The sequence below is a fragment of the Nicotiana tabacum genome, chromosome 9 (genome assembly GCF_000715075.1).
Source record: "Nicotiana tabacum cultivar K326 chromosome 9, ASM71507v2, whole genome shotgun sequence".
NCBI classification, from domain to species: domain Eukaryota; kingdom Viridiplantae; phylum Streptophyta; class Magnoliopsida; order Solanales; family Solanaceae; genus Nicotiana; species Nicotiana tabacum.
In genome coordinates, this window is record NC_134088.1 from 108992966 (window position 1) to 109009304 (window position 16339).

Consider the following 16339-nt stretch of genomic DNA (forward strand, 5'->3'; position numbering starts at 1 on the left):
CCTGCATCCGTAATATATCGTCATCTCCAATTGCGACTTCTTTGGCATCATCGTGCTGAACTGTATCCTTAAGGACAAGCAAATGGGGGTCATCATACTGACACTCCCTGATACGATCATAAAGAGAAGACTGAGAAACCACACAAGCCAAAACTCGACTCGGTTCGGAAATATCCAATCTGACAAACTGGTTGGCCAAGGCCTGAATATCCAAGGCCAAAGGCCTCTCTGCTACCGGTAAATATGCTAAGCTGCCCAAACTCTCCGCCTTACGACTCAAGGCATCGGCCACTACATTGGCCTTCCTAAGATGATAGAGAATGGTGATATAATAATCCTTAAGCAACTCCAACCATCTTCGCTGCCGCAAATTAAGATCCTTCTGTTTAAACAGATGTTGTAGACTTCGGTGATCGATGTAGACCTCACAATGGACATCGTACAAATAATGCCGCCAAATTCTTCAAGGCACGAACAATAGCTGCTAACTCAAGGTCGTGGACTAAAAAAAAAATCCCATGTACCTTTAACTGTCTGGATGCATAGGCAATCACCCTACCGCCTTGTATCAACATCGCGCCGAGACCAATACGCGACGCGTCATAATACACAGTATAAAACCTTGAATATGTAAGTAATACCAACGCGTGTGTCGGAGTCAAAGTGATCTTGAGCTTCTGAAAGCTTAACTCACACTCGTCTGACCCTGTAAATGGGGCACCCTCTTGGATCAATTTGGTCTTAATAGTTGTTCATCATCAATTACAGAATCGTCATTTAACCTCATGTTAACAAAAATCTCGTTGCAAACCTTCACAATACTGATAACTAGATGCGAGGCATGAAGACTTCATAATTATTTACCCAAATTAACGAGTCACATTTAATGCCACCTAGGCGGGCACCTACCTCGCAGGTTAAAAATTAATAATTACAACACGAATTTGACAACTATGCACAGAGAATTTCATATAAGAATTTTCAAATAAGCCTAACAGGCATGACTCCCTATTAGTACTATAGTACAAATTTAATTTCACAAGGGAGAACTTAAACACAAGAATTTTCCTCACAAGGATCTCGTCCTTATATAACTTCCACCACAGCTCGTAGCCCGGTTTAAACATATCAATTTACATAAAAATGTGAGGATCTCGTCCTCAGTTCTAAATCACAAGTAATATGCACATCGTGCCAATTGAAAATTTCCATTTTCTCCTTTTAAATAATTTCGGTTACACCAAATCACAATATATAATGAACCCCACACCGGTAGGGCATATAATTCATAATTTGCAATTAATTATTCGGAATTTACATCAAGATTTACCGAAATGAGTAACAGAAAGCCACATTTAGCCTCGCAGCTCTTATTAGTGACCAACGCAAAATGATAGGCATAGTTATCTCCATAAAATCTCCCAACAGGGGTAAACACATAAGTAGATTATAGAATTATGAAGCTCACTCATAAGTGGAGCACAATAGGAAGACTTGTTTCGATATTGAGAACCGAATCAACTTAAGAAAATTATTCCTTTATATTAAATCGAGGTCGTACCTGTAACGACACCATCTGATGTAGGGACCTCCGCCATACCGTAAAACAAATATATCAATGGCTGGGTCTCCACCTCTAGGACACCTTTTACCCGTCTGTCCTCCACCCCTAACTGGTCGTGTGGGTGGTGTAGTAACTTCAATGGGGCACGTAGCCTGAGTGCTTTGATGAAATAGTCTCTCCCGAGTTTTTGACAATTTTTCTCATGATGTACCTAGTATCACCGTATTCATAACAACCCTTTTGCGGGTTAAGCTGCTCATATTGAGTCTATGCCAGATAACTGGAATAACCATTGTATAAACTCATGTCGGTGGTGCATTAAAAGAACTTAATGGAGCACCCCGAGTAATCTGATGTGCGGACTGGGCTGGCCGGCTGCCCGAGCCCCCGCCATAATGATTTATACTTATAGAGTAGAATCCACTGAATCCCCCAGAACCTCGAGACGTCTTGGTTTCCATAGTTTCCTTTTTCCTCACACCGAACACATTCTAATATCTTGGTAATTTGTATAACTAGCAGATATGAAGTATCAGCTTGTAGCTCCCGAGTCGTACAAAATTTTACGATCATAATTGAGTCCTTTAATGAGTTAGTGGACTCGCCCGCTGGCCGTAGGAAGCAAAGTAGGAGTATGACAGGCTAACTTGTTGAATTTGATGGCATATTCTGACACCGTCAATGATGACCTGACGCAACCGTTCATACCCTATGCGCCACGTATTACGGAGAGTCCAGGAAAAAAACTCTTTCAAAAGTGTTTCTGAGAACTGAGCCAAGTAGGCGGTGTTGCATTGGCTGGTATGCCCTCTTCATAGGCTTTCCACGAACACCGGTGGAGAATTATCTCTCCCAAGGCAAATTTCTTCTTTTGTTATGCTGACTCAACACTGTTGAGCTGACCAATTTTCTAACATACTCTTAGATTCTTCTTTGGGGTAACCCTTACCCCTATTTATACACAACTATCACAAAAGTAGAGCTCCATACAGATAAATCTTGTCACGAACCACATAGTCCAGACTCTCGTCAACAGGTTTACTTCCTCCGAAGCACCCCAAAATCCGCAACCGTGACGTCCACGTTGAGTAGACCTTCTATAAATTTTGAGTTATTTCTATAACTCCTTTGGTATTGAAGTATAGGATTGTTAAGGAGGCGGACATACCGCAAGCCCCAACCTTATCCTCTATGAAATCTCAGGTCTTAAACATGTGTAAATTTTAGGGAACCTTTCAGTACCACATATATACATTTCAGGCCCAAAACTGATATAATATATGACCCCGCAATCCACCCATTGATAGTGGACGGCGTGAAGTCATAGGTCACAACGTCCGATGATCCACAATAATAATCTTCACAGCTTGTATAAATCAACCAGACGCCAACGTCCGTTGCACCCCCACATGATTCACTAGGTGATCTCTTAATACGTCCGCATCTTCAGTCGGAACCACACGTTGAGCCAATGTTTGAGCATCTCTGACTCCCTTATAGTCCATTTAAGGCATCACGAACCGTCGACGCACAACTGATACCGAGTGCGCAATGTCATACATGAGTGGATACAAAGGAATATAAGATATATGTTTCAAGCTAAATCAATGTCGCACGATAAGGAGTCAAAGAAGTGAATATTTCCTAACAGTTCCATAGCCTCCCGAAGATAAGTACAAACGTCTCCGTACCGATTCACAAGACTCTACTAAACCTGCTTGTGACTCATAACACCTATGAACTTAGTGCTCTGATACTAACTTGTCACGACCCCAAATTCCCTCCGTAGTATGTCGTGATGGCACCTAGTCTCTAAGACTAGGTAAGCCTATCAATGCGGAATAATAATAAATATCTGAAATAAATAAACTACAATTCAAACAATTTTAACTCCCAAAACCCGGTAGAAATAAGTCACAAGATTCTAAGAATTTATTCTCAATGTCGTATATGTCAAGGTCTAAATAAAATATAAGGAAGCAATATAAAATGATAGAAGGGGACTCCGGAGTCTGCGGACGCTGGCAGATATACCTCGAAGTCTCTGTGCGCAGGTAACTCACTAACATCTAGGCTGGTAAAATATACCTGGATCTGCACAAAAAGATGTGAAGAAGCGTAGTATGAGTACACCACAGCGATACCCATTAAGTGTCAAACCTAACCTCGGTAGAGTAGTGACGAGGTCAGGTAAGGCCCTACTGGAATATAATAATAGCATGGTAAAATGTTTATCAATGTAGTAAAATAAAATGATATTGGAAATGAATTAAATAGTATGTCACATTTAATGACACCAAATAATTGCAAATAATATCTCATGGAATCAAAACAGAATTTTCTTCAACTTTATAAAAATCACAACAATTAATCGAAAGCAACTATGACCATAAATCAATATCAACAAGGGCACTACCGAGGTACCGCCTCGTAGTCCCAAGTTATAAATAATTTTACAATATCTCATTTCCTTATATCACCGCGGGAGCCTTCACAATTTATTTAAAGAAAACATTTTTTCCCGAAATAGCATCCCGCGTTTTAGCCACCCTTATCACACCGCATGACTTCTAGTAGTTCCCCTACTAGCCACGCGTATCAAGCCACCCTTATCTCACCGCATGCGTTTCAACACCCAGACCTTATATCACCGCATGCGTATCAATATCACAATTTGCACCTCAAGTGCTCAAATAATTTAACTTGCCAAAATAATTCAACAATAATATTTTTTCACAATAAAGAGCTCACGGCTCATGCCAAAATAAATCATCAATAATAGTTTTCCACAATAAAGAGATCACGGTTCATGTCAAAATAATTCATCAATAATATTTTTCTACAATAAAGAGCTCACGGCTCATGTCAAAATAATTCAACAATAATATTTTTCCACAATAAAGAGTTCACGGCTCATGTCAAAATAATTCAACAATAATATTCTTCCACAATAAAGAGCTAACGGCTCCCTCACAATGAGTATAAAAATATTCAGGAGTAAATAATTTAGGAAAATAATATTTCAAAATCTTTACTGCGTTGCTTCAATATCAAGTTTAAAAATGTCAAATACTTCATATTAATAATATTTAATTTAAAGAAAATCAACCTTCAAATAATGCACAGAATAAAAAAAACCAAGTTTCAACTAAACATGTAAAATAATTAGTAAGAAAAGATCAAACAAATTTGAAGTATATATCGCAGATCAATGATGAAGAATATAACAAGATAAAATAATTTAATAAATGCGCAACAGTGATCTACACAATTTAAAAATATAATCTTTCGCAATTAGCCCGTGTACACACTCGTCACCTCGTGCACACGACTTTCAACACATTTTAATAATCATATTAATATCAATTCTAGGGAAAATTTTTCCCACACAAGGTTAGACAAGTCACTTACCTCGACTTGCTCCAATTTAACAAAGTATTATGCTTTTTCCTCGAATTTTCGACTCCGATCGACTCGTATCTAGTCATAATTAATTCGATACAGTCAACAAAAATTATACTAATCAATTTCATAAGAAAATATTACATTTTCATTAAAATTCGAAATTAGCTTAAAATTTGCCTGTGGGGCCCACATCTCGAAATCCGGCGAAACTTACAAAATCCGACAACCCATTCATTTACGAGTCCACCCATACCAATTTTACCAAAATCCGATAACAACTCGACCTCCAAATCTTAAATTTTCGTTTTTGGAAGATTTTGCAAAAATCTTGATTTTTTCCATTTAAATCCGAAATTAATGATGAATATGACCATGGATTTATGAAATATAATCACATTTGGATATAGGACACTTACCCAAGTTGAAGTCTTGAAGAAATCCTCAAAATCGCCCATGAACCGTGCTCCAAAACTCCAAAACGAAATGAAGGAAATGACCATTTTTGGTCCTTAAGTTTCTCCCCCAAAAACACTATTCCGGTCGCTAAAAGTCCAAACCGGTCGCTAAAAGTGTCACATCTGGTCGCTAAAGGTGCACACCAGGACTATTTACACCAGTAATTTTATTTCACTAAAAAGGCTCTAACTCCATCATACGAACTCGGAATTCGACGATTCTTGTTCCTATGAGTCAAAAATAAAACTACAAACCCATTCGTTCAATCGAAACTCAATTCGGAGCTCATTTTCTCAATGTGATACCAAATTCGCTCGTTAAACAATTAACTCATATTTCGCGCTTAAAACTCAATCGCGACTTGATGAAATTAGACCAAACTTTCCAGATCACTCCTATAATTCATTATCAAAATGTCAAAAGTCTCAAAATTAAATTTCGATCTCTAGAACTAAAAATGGACTTTTAGATCATTACATGCTTATGTTGAAAACATCAAACTCTTCCTTGACAGCCTGTAGTGTATCAATCATAACTTCTTGTACTCAACTCCAACCGCCAAACGGTTTAAAGTTCTGCAAACTAGATACAAAGTACTACATCTTTCATGTTTTTCTCATCGCCCAATTCCTTATAGATTGCGAGATATAAGCTCCCAAAGTCAGCCCTGTGCAGCAGAAATTTTTGGCGATGCACACTGCTGTAGCCAAAATTTGCAGTACCAGTTTCAGTCAATCGATCATAACATTTTGTATAAATGTCTGAATGATAAATGGTTTATCATTTTGTAAATTAGAATCAAAGGACTACAACTTTCATGTTTTGATAATGTTCAGATTCCTTATAGATTTCGAGATATAAGCTTTCAAAGTCAGCTCTGCGATTGCACCGGTTGCTGTCCAAAAATAGCTTCTACAGCAGAAATATTCCAGCAGTTCCTTTTTGTCCGAAATCCATTTCGTTAACCTTCCGAAATCCACCCGAGGCCCTCGGGACCTTAACCAAATATACCAACATGTCCCAAAATACAATATGAACTTAGTTGAGGCTTCAAACCATGCAAAACAACGCCGAAATTACGAATTACGCATCGAATCGAATTATGAGTTTTCAAATCTTCCAACTTCTATATTTTGCGCCGAAACATAACAAATCAATTCCGATTAACCTCAAATTTTGCACACAAGTCATAAATGACATAATGGATTTATGAAAATTTTCAGAATCGGATTTCGACCCCGATATCAAAAAGTCAACCCCTCAGACAAACTTCCCAAAAATTCAACTTTCGGCATTTTAAGCCTAATTCCATTTCGGACTTCCAAATAAAATTTCGATCACGCTCCTAAGTCCAAAATCACCATACGGATCTGTTAGAATCATCAAAATTCTATTCCGGGGTCATTTGCACATAATTAGACATCCGTTCACTATTTGAACTTAAACTTTTAATTTTTCATCAAAATTCCATATCTCGGGCTAGGGACCTCGGAATTTGATTTCGGGCATACACCTAAGTCCCAAATCACGATACAGATCTATCAAAACTATCAGAACACTGATCCAAGTCTTTTTGCTCAAAATGTTGACCAAAGTCAACTCAGTTGAGTTTTAAAGCTCTAATTCACATTTTAATTCATTTTTCACGTGAAAACTTTCCGGAAAATTTTACGGACTGCGCACGCAAGTCGAGGAATGATAAATAGTGCTTTTTGAGGTCTTAGAATACAAAATTAATTATTAAATTTAAAGATGACATTTTGGGTCATCACAGTGGGGGAGGGTTGGGACGGGTTGGGCGGGGAGCGGGTTTCAAACGAACAGTTTTTTGATACCGATGCACCGGAACCTGCTAAGCCCGTTAACCCGTTAACGGGTTTTTAACGGGTTACAGCCCGGTTCAGCCCGGTTTTTAACGGTTTTTTTTTTAATTTTTTTTTTTTTTTGACCGTTGCCAACGGTCAAATTCAAATATGATCGTTGGCCAACGGCCCTTTTTTGCAGAAATGGCCATTTCGGCCTACCCCTTAAGAAAATAGTCCCCACACCCCTAATATTTGATAAATTACAATTTTAACCTTTTAAAAACTATAAATAGCCCCCCTCTTCTTTATTTTTCCTTACAATTCACTCTCTTACTACTCTAATTCTCTCTTGATATTATTGATTTTGTTCTTAAATTCTCAATTACTTATTATTTTAAATTTCATCAAATATTTAGTTTAGCCATTACAAAATTATTATTATCAAATATCAAGTATTCAAGTGAAGTGTGGTATCAACTATCAAGTATCGATCTATCAATTGAAGTTTGAATTTTGATATCAAATTTAGTGCGGCATCCGGAATCCTGGTACACTCGTTCCATATCTTTCTCTTCTTTGGTGTACACTTATTTTATTATTTAGAATTATTAATTTAATTTACATAATGGATATATTTAGAGCAGCCAAAAAAGCGTGAACTAGTAGAGGTGGTAGTAAGAAAACTTCCAAAAGATCAAGAGGTGGTGCTTGTTCTTCTAGTAGCTTTACACATATTTCTGAAAGTTCACCTGAAAATTTAAATGTAGATTATGAGTGACTTCAAGAAAATGATGATTTAGATGATATTCCATTTCCATCACCTGATAATCTTGAAACACCACCAGCTACACCTGGTAATGCTAGTCAAACTCAAAATATTAGGGGTGAAAGTCGTGGTAATACAAGTAGGCCTCCCCTCCCTATTAAGAAGAATCGAAGATTAAGAAGTAAGTGTTGGAATTTTTTTGACAGACTAAAAGAAGATAAAAATAATGTAAGATATAGAATTTGTAAGGATATTTATAAACATGAGACCGGTAAGAAACATTAGAAACCCCTCACTGCTTTATATTCTTATATGGATATTGGACCAACTAAAACTCCTGATATTGACACTTGTATTTCTGATCTACACAAACATTTAGAAACATTATATAATTATTATGCTAACATTGTTGATGCTTCTTCTACTGTAGATGCAAATATTCCTTCAAGTTCAGTTTCAACATCTAGGACCAGTGCTTTGGATGATAATGATGGTGTTGAAGATTATTTGATTTGGTCTACACTAGGGGAGCATCAACAAACCAGTAGCAGAAATATTGATGAACTTCAATTCTACTTGCAAAAGTCAGCAGAGTCCCGCACAAAGAAATTTCTACCATTGAGTTGGTGGAGGAGCAACTCAAATCAATTTCCTGTTCTTTCGGCTATGGCTCGAGACGTGCTAAATGTGCCGATTTTAACAGTCGCATCAGAGAGCACATTTAGCCAAGCAAGGCAGCAATCAAGGGCGTGACGAGGTAGATGAAGCGGATGACCAAGAAATTGGAGATATAATGGTTTATGATTCTGATTCAACCAATACCGGAAACCAAGAACCTTATGTTGACATGGATGAACTTACAAAAATGATGCAAAGCATGTGATGTACTATTTATTTTTTTTATAATTGTTGTAAACTTTTAATTTACAAGTTCAAAAAAAATAAAATCAAAAAAGAACTTGCAACTTAATTTGAAGTATTATATATTATTCAATAAAAATATCAAATGAAAGTTTTCGGAGCTTGATCCTTACATATTGCCTATTGGTCTTATTAAATAATTTTTTGTAGCCACTTACTTTCAAATTTCAATTTTAAAATTATAAAATTCAAATTTCAAATTTAAAACTTTAAACTTCAAAGTTTAATTCTAAACCTTAAAAGTTTGTAAACACTTAAGTATCAATAACATTGAATAAGAAAAACAAAATTTACTTAAAAAATAAAAAAATAAAAAAATTGCACTGCCCGGTCCAGCCCGCTAAGCCCGAACCCGGACGGACAAAAAAAATCCCGAAAAAGTACTGCCCACTAACTCAGCCCGCTAACAACCCGCAACGTAAAACGGACGGGCTGATTTTTTTTGTGTCCGGCCCGTCTCAGCCCGCCCGTTAAACACCCATAGGTGGGAGTCGTGCCCATTCTCTATCCGGGCACGAGCAGGAACATAAAAAAATGAAAAACCGAATACATGTACATGATGTAACGACATATTCAAAAATACTTGATCCGATTTGATAGGCTACCCGCAGAAAGAAAAGAGTTTACCAACCGCATAACAATTCATTCTTGTGTGTAGCGCGTGAGCCTATGTCTCTCGAACGATTCAGCCATTCAAATGATTATTATTCTATTAGATTATAGTAATAGCAAACATGGGAAAGAAAATTTTAACTTAAAAGAACAAATTTGGCCTTTCGTCATATAAGCTCCAGAATATGTCAATATTATGCCTAGTTAAGGAACGACAACTGCTTCAATACTGCAACAAGAAATTCGATTAAATATAGGCATAATTCAGCCAAGACAAACGAAACATTTTATTCTGAACTGGAGTTGGACAAGGGAAATTCAGGCCCAAGTAAAATATTAGACTGGCATTGGTGGGGTGCGCCAGGCCCGTGCAATAGTGCAAAGCAATGGGTGACACGCGAGAGCCCAGATAGCAAGCTACCTTAATAGACTCTCCCCCTTAAAAAATTAAGTTAATATCGTGTGGGCCGATGACCCACATATCAGATATTAAACTGATAAGAACAGATACTACACTTGATCTTAGCCAAAAGGCCGAGAAAGGTATGCTTTGTACCGTTTCATTTGGCCCTTTTTATACATAGCTTGTTGCTCCAGCTTTTATCAAAGCCCTAATCTTCACTAGAGCCCGACTCAACACCGGAACATTCATTCTCATATAGCGCTTTTGCCTCGGCCTCAAGCCTCTTGGCCTCTTCAATCTTGGCCGACAGAACAAACCCCCATCATGAATCTCCTCGAGGGTCTCCCTCCGGGACAACCACTTTACATACTCGACCCTTGTTATTAAGCGGGCTTCGGCTATTTCCACACCAGTTTTGTATTCGCCAGTATTTTCTCGACCTTAGAGGAATCAATCGAGGATGCCTCTAACTTGGACTTCAGCACAGTATATTCCCAGTCGAGGTCGTCCTGTTTCGAGACGGCTGAATCCAGTTGTGCCCCGAAGCTCATCATTTAGCCAAGACCACTTGTTGGCCTTATCCTTCGCCACCCGAAGCTGGTTCTTGACCGAAGCCAAGTCCTCTTTTGTAGCCTCCTTTTCCGAGGCCAAAAGGTCCATCCTGCTCCTCAGCATCTCGACCGAAGTTTTGAGCTCGTTCATCTCGGCACGAAGTTGGTCAATCAGGTCTATCTTCTATTGGACCCGTGAGGTTGTGTCGTTAGTCACTACGCGTAACCTCTAATTTCTTATCTCAAATATCCTTACCTTCTTGACCAGATTGATAAAATCATGAGGATACGTTGAAGTTAAATAAGATGCACGAAGGGCACAAAGAAAGGGAAACTTACCTTGTTCAATGCTTGTTGTGCCTCGTTGAAGAGGCTCGGTGTGCTTAACTCGTTCATCTTCTCCTGGTCCTCTTCAGTCACCAGGTAGCGAAGATAGTTGGTCATGCCCACCGAAGCAGACAGCACCCGGGTGTCCGCCGGGATAGTAAACACGACTGTTCTTTGACGATCGGGATCCTCGCTCGAAGCAGGGAACTACTTCACCAGCTTCGGGCTAGAGCTCAGCTCGTCTGCTCCAGACGAAACATCTTTTTTCCGGATCTCTAGGTAACCAAACCCGGAGTAATCCTCCAATGCGCCCATGTCCACACCGTCAAAGAACATGCTGAAGATCTCGTCTGCGGCCTGTGTCGTATTATTTGGCTTCTCCTTGACGTCCTGAGCCTCGTCGAATAATGACTATGTATGAGACAGTAATTCCACGATGTCAATGACACCAGAAATTTCCCTTAGAGCAGGGATAGTTTTTCGGGAGAGCGTAGCCTCTGTTTTTCCTTTTTTCTCCCGAGCTAAAGAGGGATCGGCCTCTCGGACACTTCCCCGGTTGTTGCATGTTCTTCTTCATCAATGGCCGGCCCATGGACGGCTAACTCTAGTTCGTCATCTTTAGGGTAATCCCTGAGCCGATAGAGGGAGTTAGAGTCCGGTGCCCTGGCCCGGGTACTCTTCTTCTTGCTTTTTGGGTCCGGACCGCTACCCTCTTCTTCTTGGCTTTGGCGTTCGGGGAGCCCGAAGATTTTCTCTTTATTATCTTTTTCTCCTCCTGTGCAGCAGCTCCAAGTTGTCCCAAAGCGGATGGTTTATCGAGTGAGGCAGAGCCTCGTCCTCGTCCCATGCCCAGAGCTTAGTGGTCTTGGGCAAACCTATGAAAGAAAGAGAACTTAGTGGAAATGACGGTTGAGTATGAGAATAGACTTGGTTAGAGGAGCACTCACTGTGGGAATGGGTCTCCCACTTGCCCTTTGAGAGTTTGCGCCATTCGCACTCGGAGTACGACAATTATTTGCAGACCCCCTCGACACACTCTTTGAAGCGAGGAACTGCGTTGGGAACTCGAGCAACCGCTGCACGATGGTAGAAGCAGGCAATAAGAAAAAAGAACAAAAACATTCCAGAGTACTCAAAAGGGAAATGAACTTACAGGCTAAGTTCCACTTTTCAGGGAACAACAAAAATTCGGAGGGAATGAGATCTTTGGTTTTTACCCGAACAAATCTCCCATGGCAGCATCGATCCCTATCTTCATCGATGCTTGAAAACAGAGTTGATGAACATGTAGAGTTAGATAAGTATGTTAATGAACCAACAAGGGTGAGTGTAAAGTGTTGTGCTAGCTATCCATGGCTCTTTTTTTCTAGTTATGATTCTAGGACAAAAGATTTTGTGGTGAAGAACTATAATCCACTTCACAAGTACAATGGTACTTCCAAGAACAAACTATGCAACTCAAAGTACTTATCAGAAAGATACAAGGACAGAATAATTTCTTAACCAAATATTAGAATCTTTAAGTTTCAAGAGTTAGTTCAAAAGGAGTTAGAAGTGTATATTAGAAGTATTGTTTCAAGAAAAACCAAGAATATTATGTTAACATGGATTATAGGAGATCATGTTAAGGAGTTTGGCAGAATTCTGAACTATAGAGATGAGCTGCTAAGGACTAAGCCAGGCACCACATGTGTTGTGAGACTTAGTAAAGAAACACATGAAGATGGAAGGAAAATGTTTGTAGCATTTTATATCTGCTTTGATGCATTAAAGAAGGCCTTCCTTGATGGTTGTAGGAGGTGTATTGGGTTTGATGGCTATTTTTTGAAAGGTGTATGTAAAGGGCAATTACTTGTGGTTGTTTGTAAGGATGGGAATAATCAGATATTGCCATTGGCTTGGGCAATAGTTGAAGTTGAAAACACATTTTATTGGAGATGGTTTGTGAAACTTTTAAAGAATGATCTTGAGCTTGGAGATGGGACAAAGTTGACTGTTATTACAGACATGCAGAAGGTAACTTATATTCTGTTAAATGTGTTGTTCAAATTTGTTAATCTCTTTATTCTTCTAACTTTTTATATTTTAATTATTTATCTTTTATATATTGTAGAGACTTGACAAAGCAATGAGTGAGATCCTCCCACAGGTAGAACATAGGATGTGTGCCAGGCACATCCTAGCAAACTGGTCGAAAATACGGAGAGACATTGAGAGAAGGAACTGTTTTTGGAGATGTGCTAGGTCAATTTATGAACAAGAGTTAAAGAAAAATCTTGATCACATAGAGAAAATAGGAGATAAAATAGTTGAGGACCTATTATACTATAACAAAGAGAGGTGGTGCAAGGTATATTTCAAGTATTTCAGCAATTGTGACAGTGTTGACAACAATATGGCTGAAACTTTCAATTCTTGGATATTGGGTCCAAGTCACAAGACAATTATCATAATGCTTGAAGAGATTAGGGTGAAGATGATGATAAGAATAGCACAAATGAGGGATTTCTATGATACTTGGATCAGTGACATTTCTCCAATGGCACTGAAGGTGTTGCAGGAGAACACATCAAAATCAATAAAATGTGTGGTGCACTGGAATGGTCAATATAGTTATGAAGTGAAGGAAGGACACAACAGTAAGCATATAGTAAATCTGAACAGGCTAACCTGCACTTGTAGAGCTTGGATACTGAAGGGTATACCATGTGCTCATGTTATAGCTGCTATCCATTTCAAGAAATTGGAGCCAGTTAACTACATTGCACATTGGTACCATAGGGAGACTTATATGAAGACCTACAGTCACTTTCTTCAGCATATACAAAATATGGAGATGTGGCCACAATCACAAAACCCTTCAGTTATACCACCAGAAGTAAGAGTAATGCTTAGCAGGGCCAAGAAAGTGAGAAGGAAGGAACCAACTGAAAATAAAACCGGAAAGCTTTCCAAAAGAGGTACTCAAATAACCTACAACAACTGTCATACTAAAGGCCATAACAAGAAAGGTTGTCAGAAGACTACACAAGGTACTGCAAGATCAGCTGGTGGTGCAAAGTCATCAAGTATTGGTTCTTCATCAACACATTCAGTTCAAAGTGTACTAAAAACAAGAACAGGAACATGAAGAGGAAGACCAATTGGTTCAACAAAACAGGCAATTACTCTGAAGTTACGTCTATAGACTGCACTTTTGTAGGTCTGTTTTATGTTTAACCTCTTAATAGTTTGAACTCTTTATAGGATATTACTACTGGTATAGGAAGAGGAACACCCTATAAAAGGCCAAGAATGGTTGGTATGAGAATTCTACAAACAAAAAGTGGACCTTCCATCTATAATGTAAGCATATAATGTCAATTATGACTATAAACTCATTTTGATCGAACTTGGATGTAAACTAACTAACTTTTTTTCTGTGAATATAGCATGGATGTCATTTGTGCCTAGAAACTCTGCAGTAGTGACTCGAGATATTGGACACAAATCAAGAACATGGGTGAAATGAAAAGGTAAAGAAACTATCACCTCAAGGAATCTTTAACATATTCAAGCTAAGAAAAGAATGTAGACAAGTTCAAAGGCATCTGAAAGAGTTCATTTGATCCAAACAAGTTCATCAGCACCACAATCAACTGCCCAGTATAAATTAGAACTTCAGTATTTTTGTTTGCCTTTTGGCAGTTGGTATATGTAAAGACAATATGAATTTCTATTTTGCAATGACTGAAAGTTTCTAAGTCTATGGTATTATGTGCAGCAATGACTGCTGAATTGTAGGTCTATTTACTGAAAATGATATGCAACAATGAATGCAATTTTGTTAAGTCAGTTTCTATGTTTTTCTGCTTAAGTCTGTTTTTTGTAATATGCAGTAGTTACTGTAGATTTGTAGGTTTGTTTACTGGAAATGATATGCAACAATGACTGCAATTTTGTTAAGTCAGTTTTTCTGTTTTTCTGTTTAAGTCTGCTGGAAAGTTGTTAATCTGTCTTTCTGCATAAATATGTTGTTAATATGCAACAGTGACTGCAAAGTTGTAAATCTATTTTTTTACATAATTATATTGTTAATATACAGCAGTGACTGCAGATTTCTAAGTCAATAAAAAGCGTGGATTTGTAACAGACATATTGCCAATTTTCACAGTACAAACTATATCAACAAGGTGCATTATATTACAACAAAAGTTACACCAAATTTTTACAAAATATGCTACAATTTTGTTAAGCAACTCTAAAGATACTACTGCCACAACAGATCCCAAGGTAAATTTATTGAATGATTCTTCACATATACTAGATGAAACCAATAGCTTATAGCTATTACACATCCACACAACAAAAAAAATCAAAGTACTTTCTCCTTAATCTTGGACTTAACCAAAGTGATCCTCCACTTCTTCTCCCTTCCTTTCATCTTCTCAATCTCTCCCTCCAACTTCTCCAATTGCATCTCTATCTTTCTTTCCACTTATTTTTTTTTCTAGGCTTATCAACACTTTCATACACTTCCAATGCACTTTCAAGTTCACCAATTTTTTCCACCAGTTTATGAATAACAAATTTTGATCTTGGAATAATTTTTGCATCTCTCCAACGCCAAAAATTACAAGATCTTGGACCCTACAATGATGAAACACAAGGAATTAATTAAAGGTCAATCAGTGAAAGCTTCAACTAATTTACAAAAATTAAACTTATCTTATAGTATGGTCACACCCAATATCTTCTACCTGGGTTCTGAGGGGTCCTAGAAGTCATTATCGGCAGCACATAACCATGGTTGCAGCACACTTCTTCATTCAACCCAAGATCATCATTTTTCATATAAAGCCTAGCCAAGTTAGTTGACTGCATTGTCGACTAAGCCCTAAATTAAGATGAACCCCTCAAATAAGAAGAAATTCAAAACACTCAATAAGCCTTAAACTTATATTAACCAAACGATTATAGAGAATAATAAGGCTTTGATTCAGATAAAAGGATTCAAAATTGTAGGTCTTGGACAAAATTTATGAGTAATTGAAGGAGAGGAGATTTAGGGTTTTTGAAGAAGAGAAGAAGAATTGGATCGGATAATTAGAGATTTTACCGCTGGGTGTCCTTATAAAGTAAGTCTCTTTTACCGCTGGGTCTCTTTATTTTAAAATATTTTTTTTTAAATTTATTTTATCCGTTAATTTTAGTGTAAAATACGCTCACAAATCAAATGTTTCCACGTGCTGGGTCAGGGTCATGGAGGGTGGAAAAAAATTCACTTACAATGTGCTTAGGAGGGTAAAAGAACACTCGTTTAGTTAAAGTATTCAAACATATTTTTTGGACAAGTTTAATGGGGTCTTTATGTATTTTGCCTAATTTATATGTCTTGCTTTTCGCAAGGAAGTATGATATTTCCTTAATCACAAGATTCAAATGGGTTGAATACATAGACAGACCCCTAAAGTTGTCCTTTTTTTTCACCTAGACACTTAACTCACCACATGACCCATTGAGTACTCAATCTCTATTTAGATTGTGCCA

The 16339-nt window shown here is 37.9% G+C and overlaps 1 protein-coding gene and 1 non-coding gene across 2 annotated transcripts; one reads left to right on the plus strand and one right to left on the minus strand.

Annotated features, from left to right (window-relative positions):
• Positions 1-9879: 9879 nt before the first annotated feature.
• On the minus strand, positions 9880-10076 carry LOC142164525 (U2 spliceosomal RNA). Its single transcript, XR_012695286.1, has one exon. It is a non-coding gene; the product is annotated as a U2 spliceosomal RNA (small nuclear RNA).
• Positions 10077-11893: 1817 nt separating this feature from the next.
• LOC107791821 (uncharacterized) lies at positions 11894-14740 on the plus strand. The gene is made up of 6 exons (XM_016613962.2): positions 11894-12242; positions 12426-12826; positions 12924-13913; positions 14057-14155; positions 14264-14325; positions 14689-14740. Exons 1-6 carry the CDS (start codon positions 11894-11896, stop codon positions 14738-14740), a joined length of 1953 nt encoding a protein of 650 aa, XP_016469448.2.
• The last annotated feature ends 1599 nt before the right edge of the window (positions 14741-16339 follow it).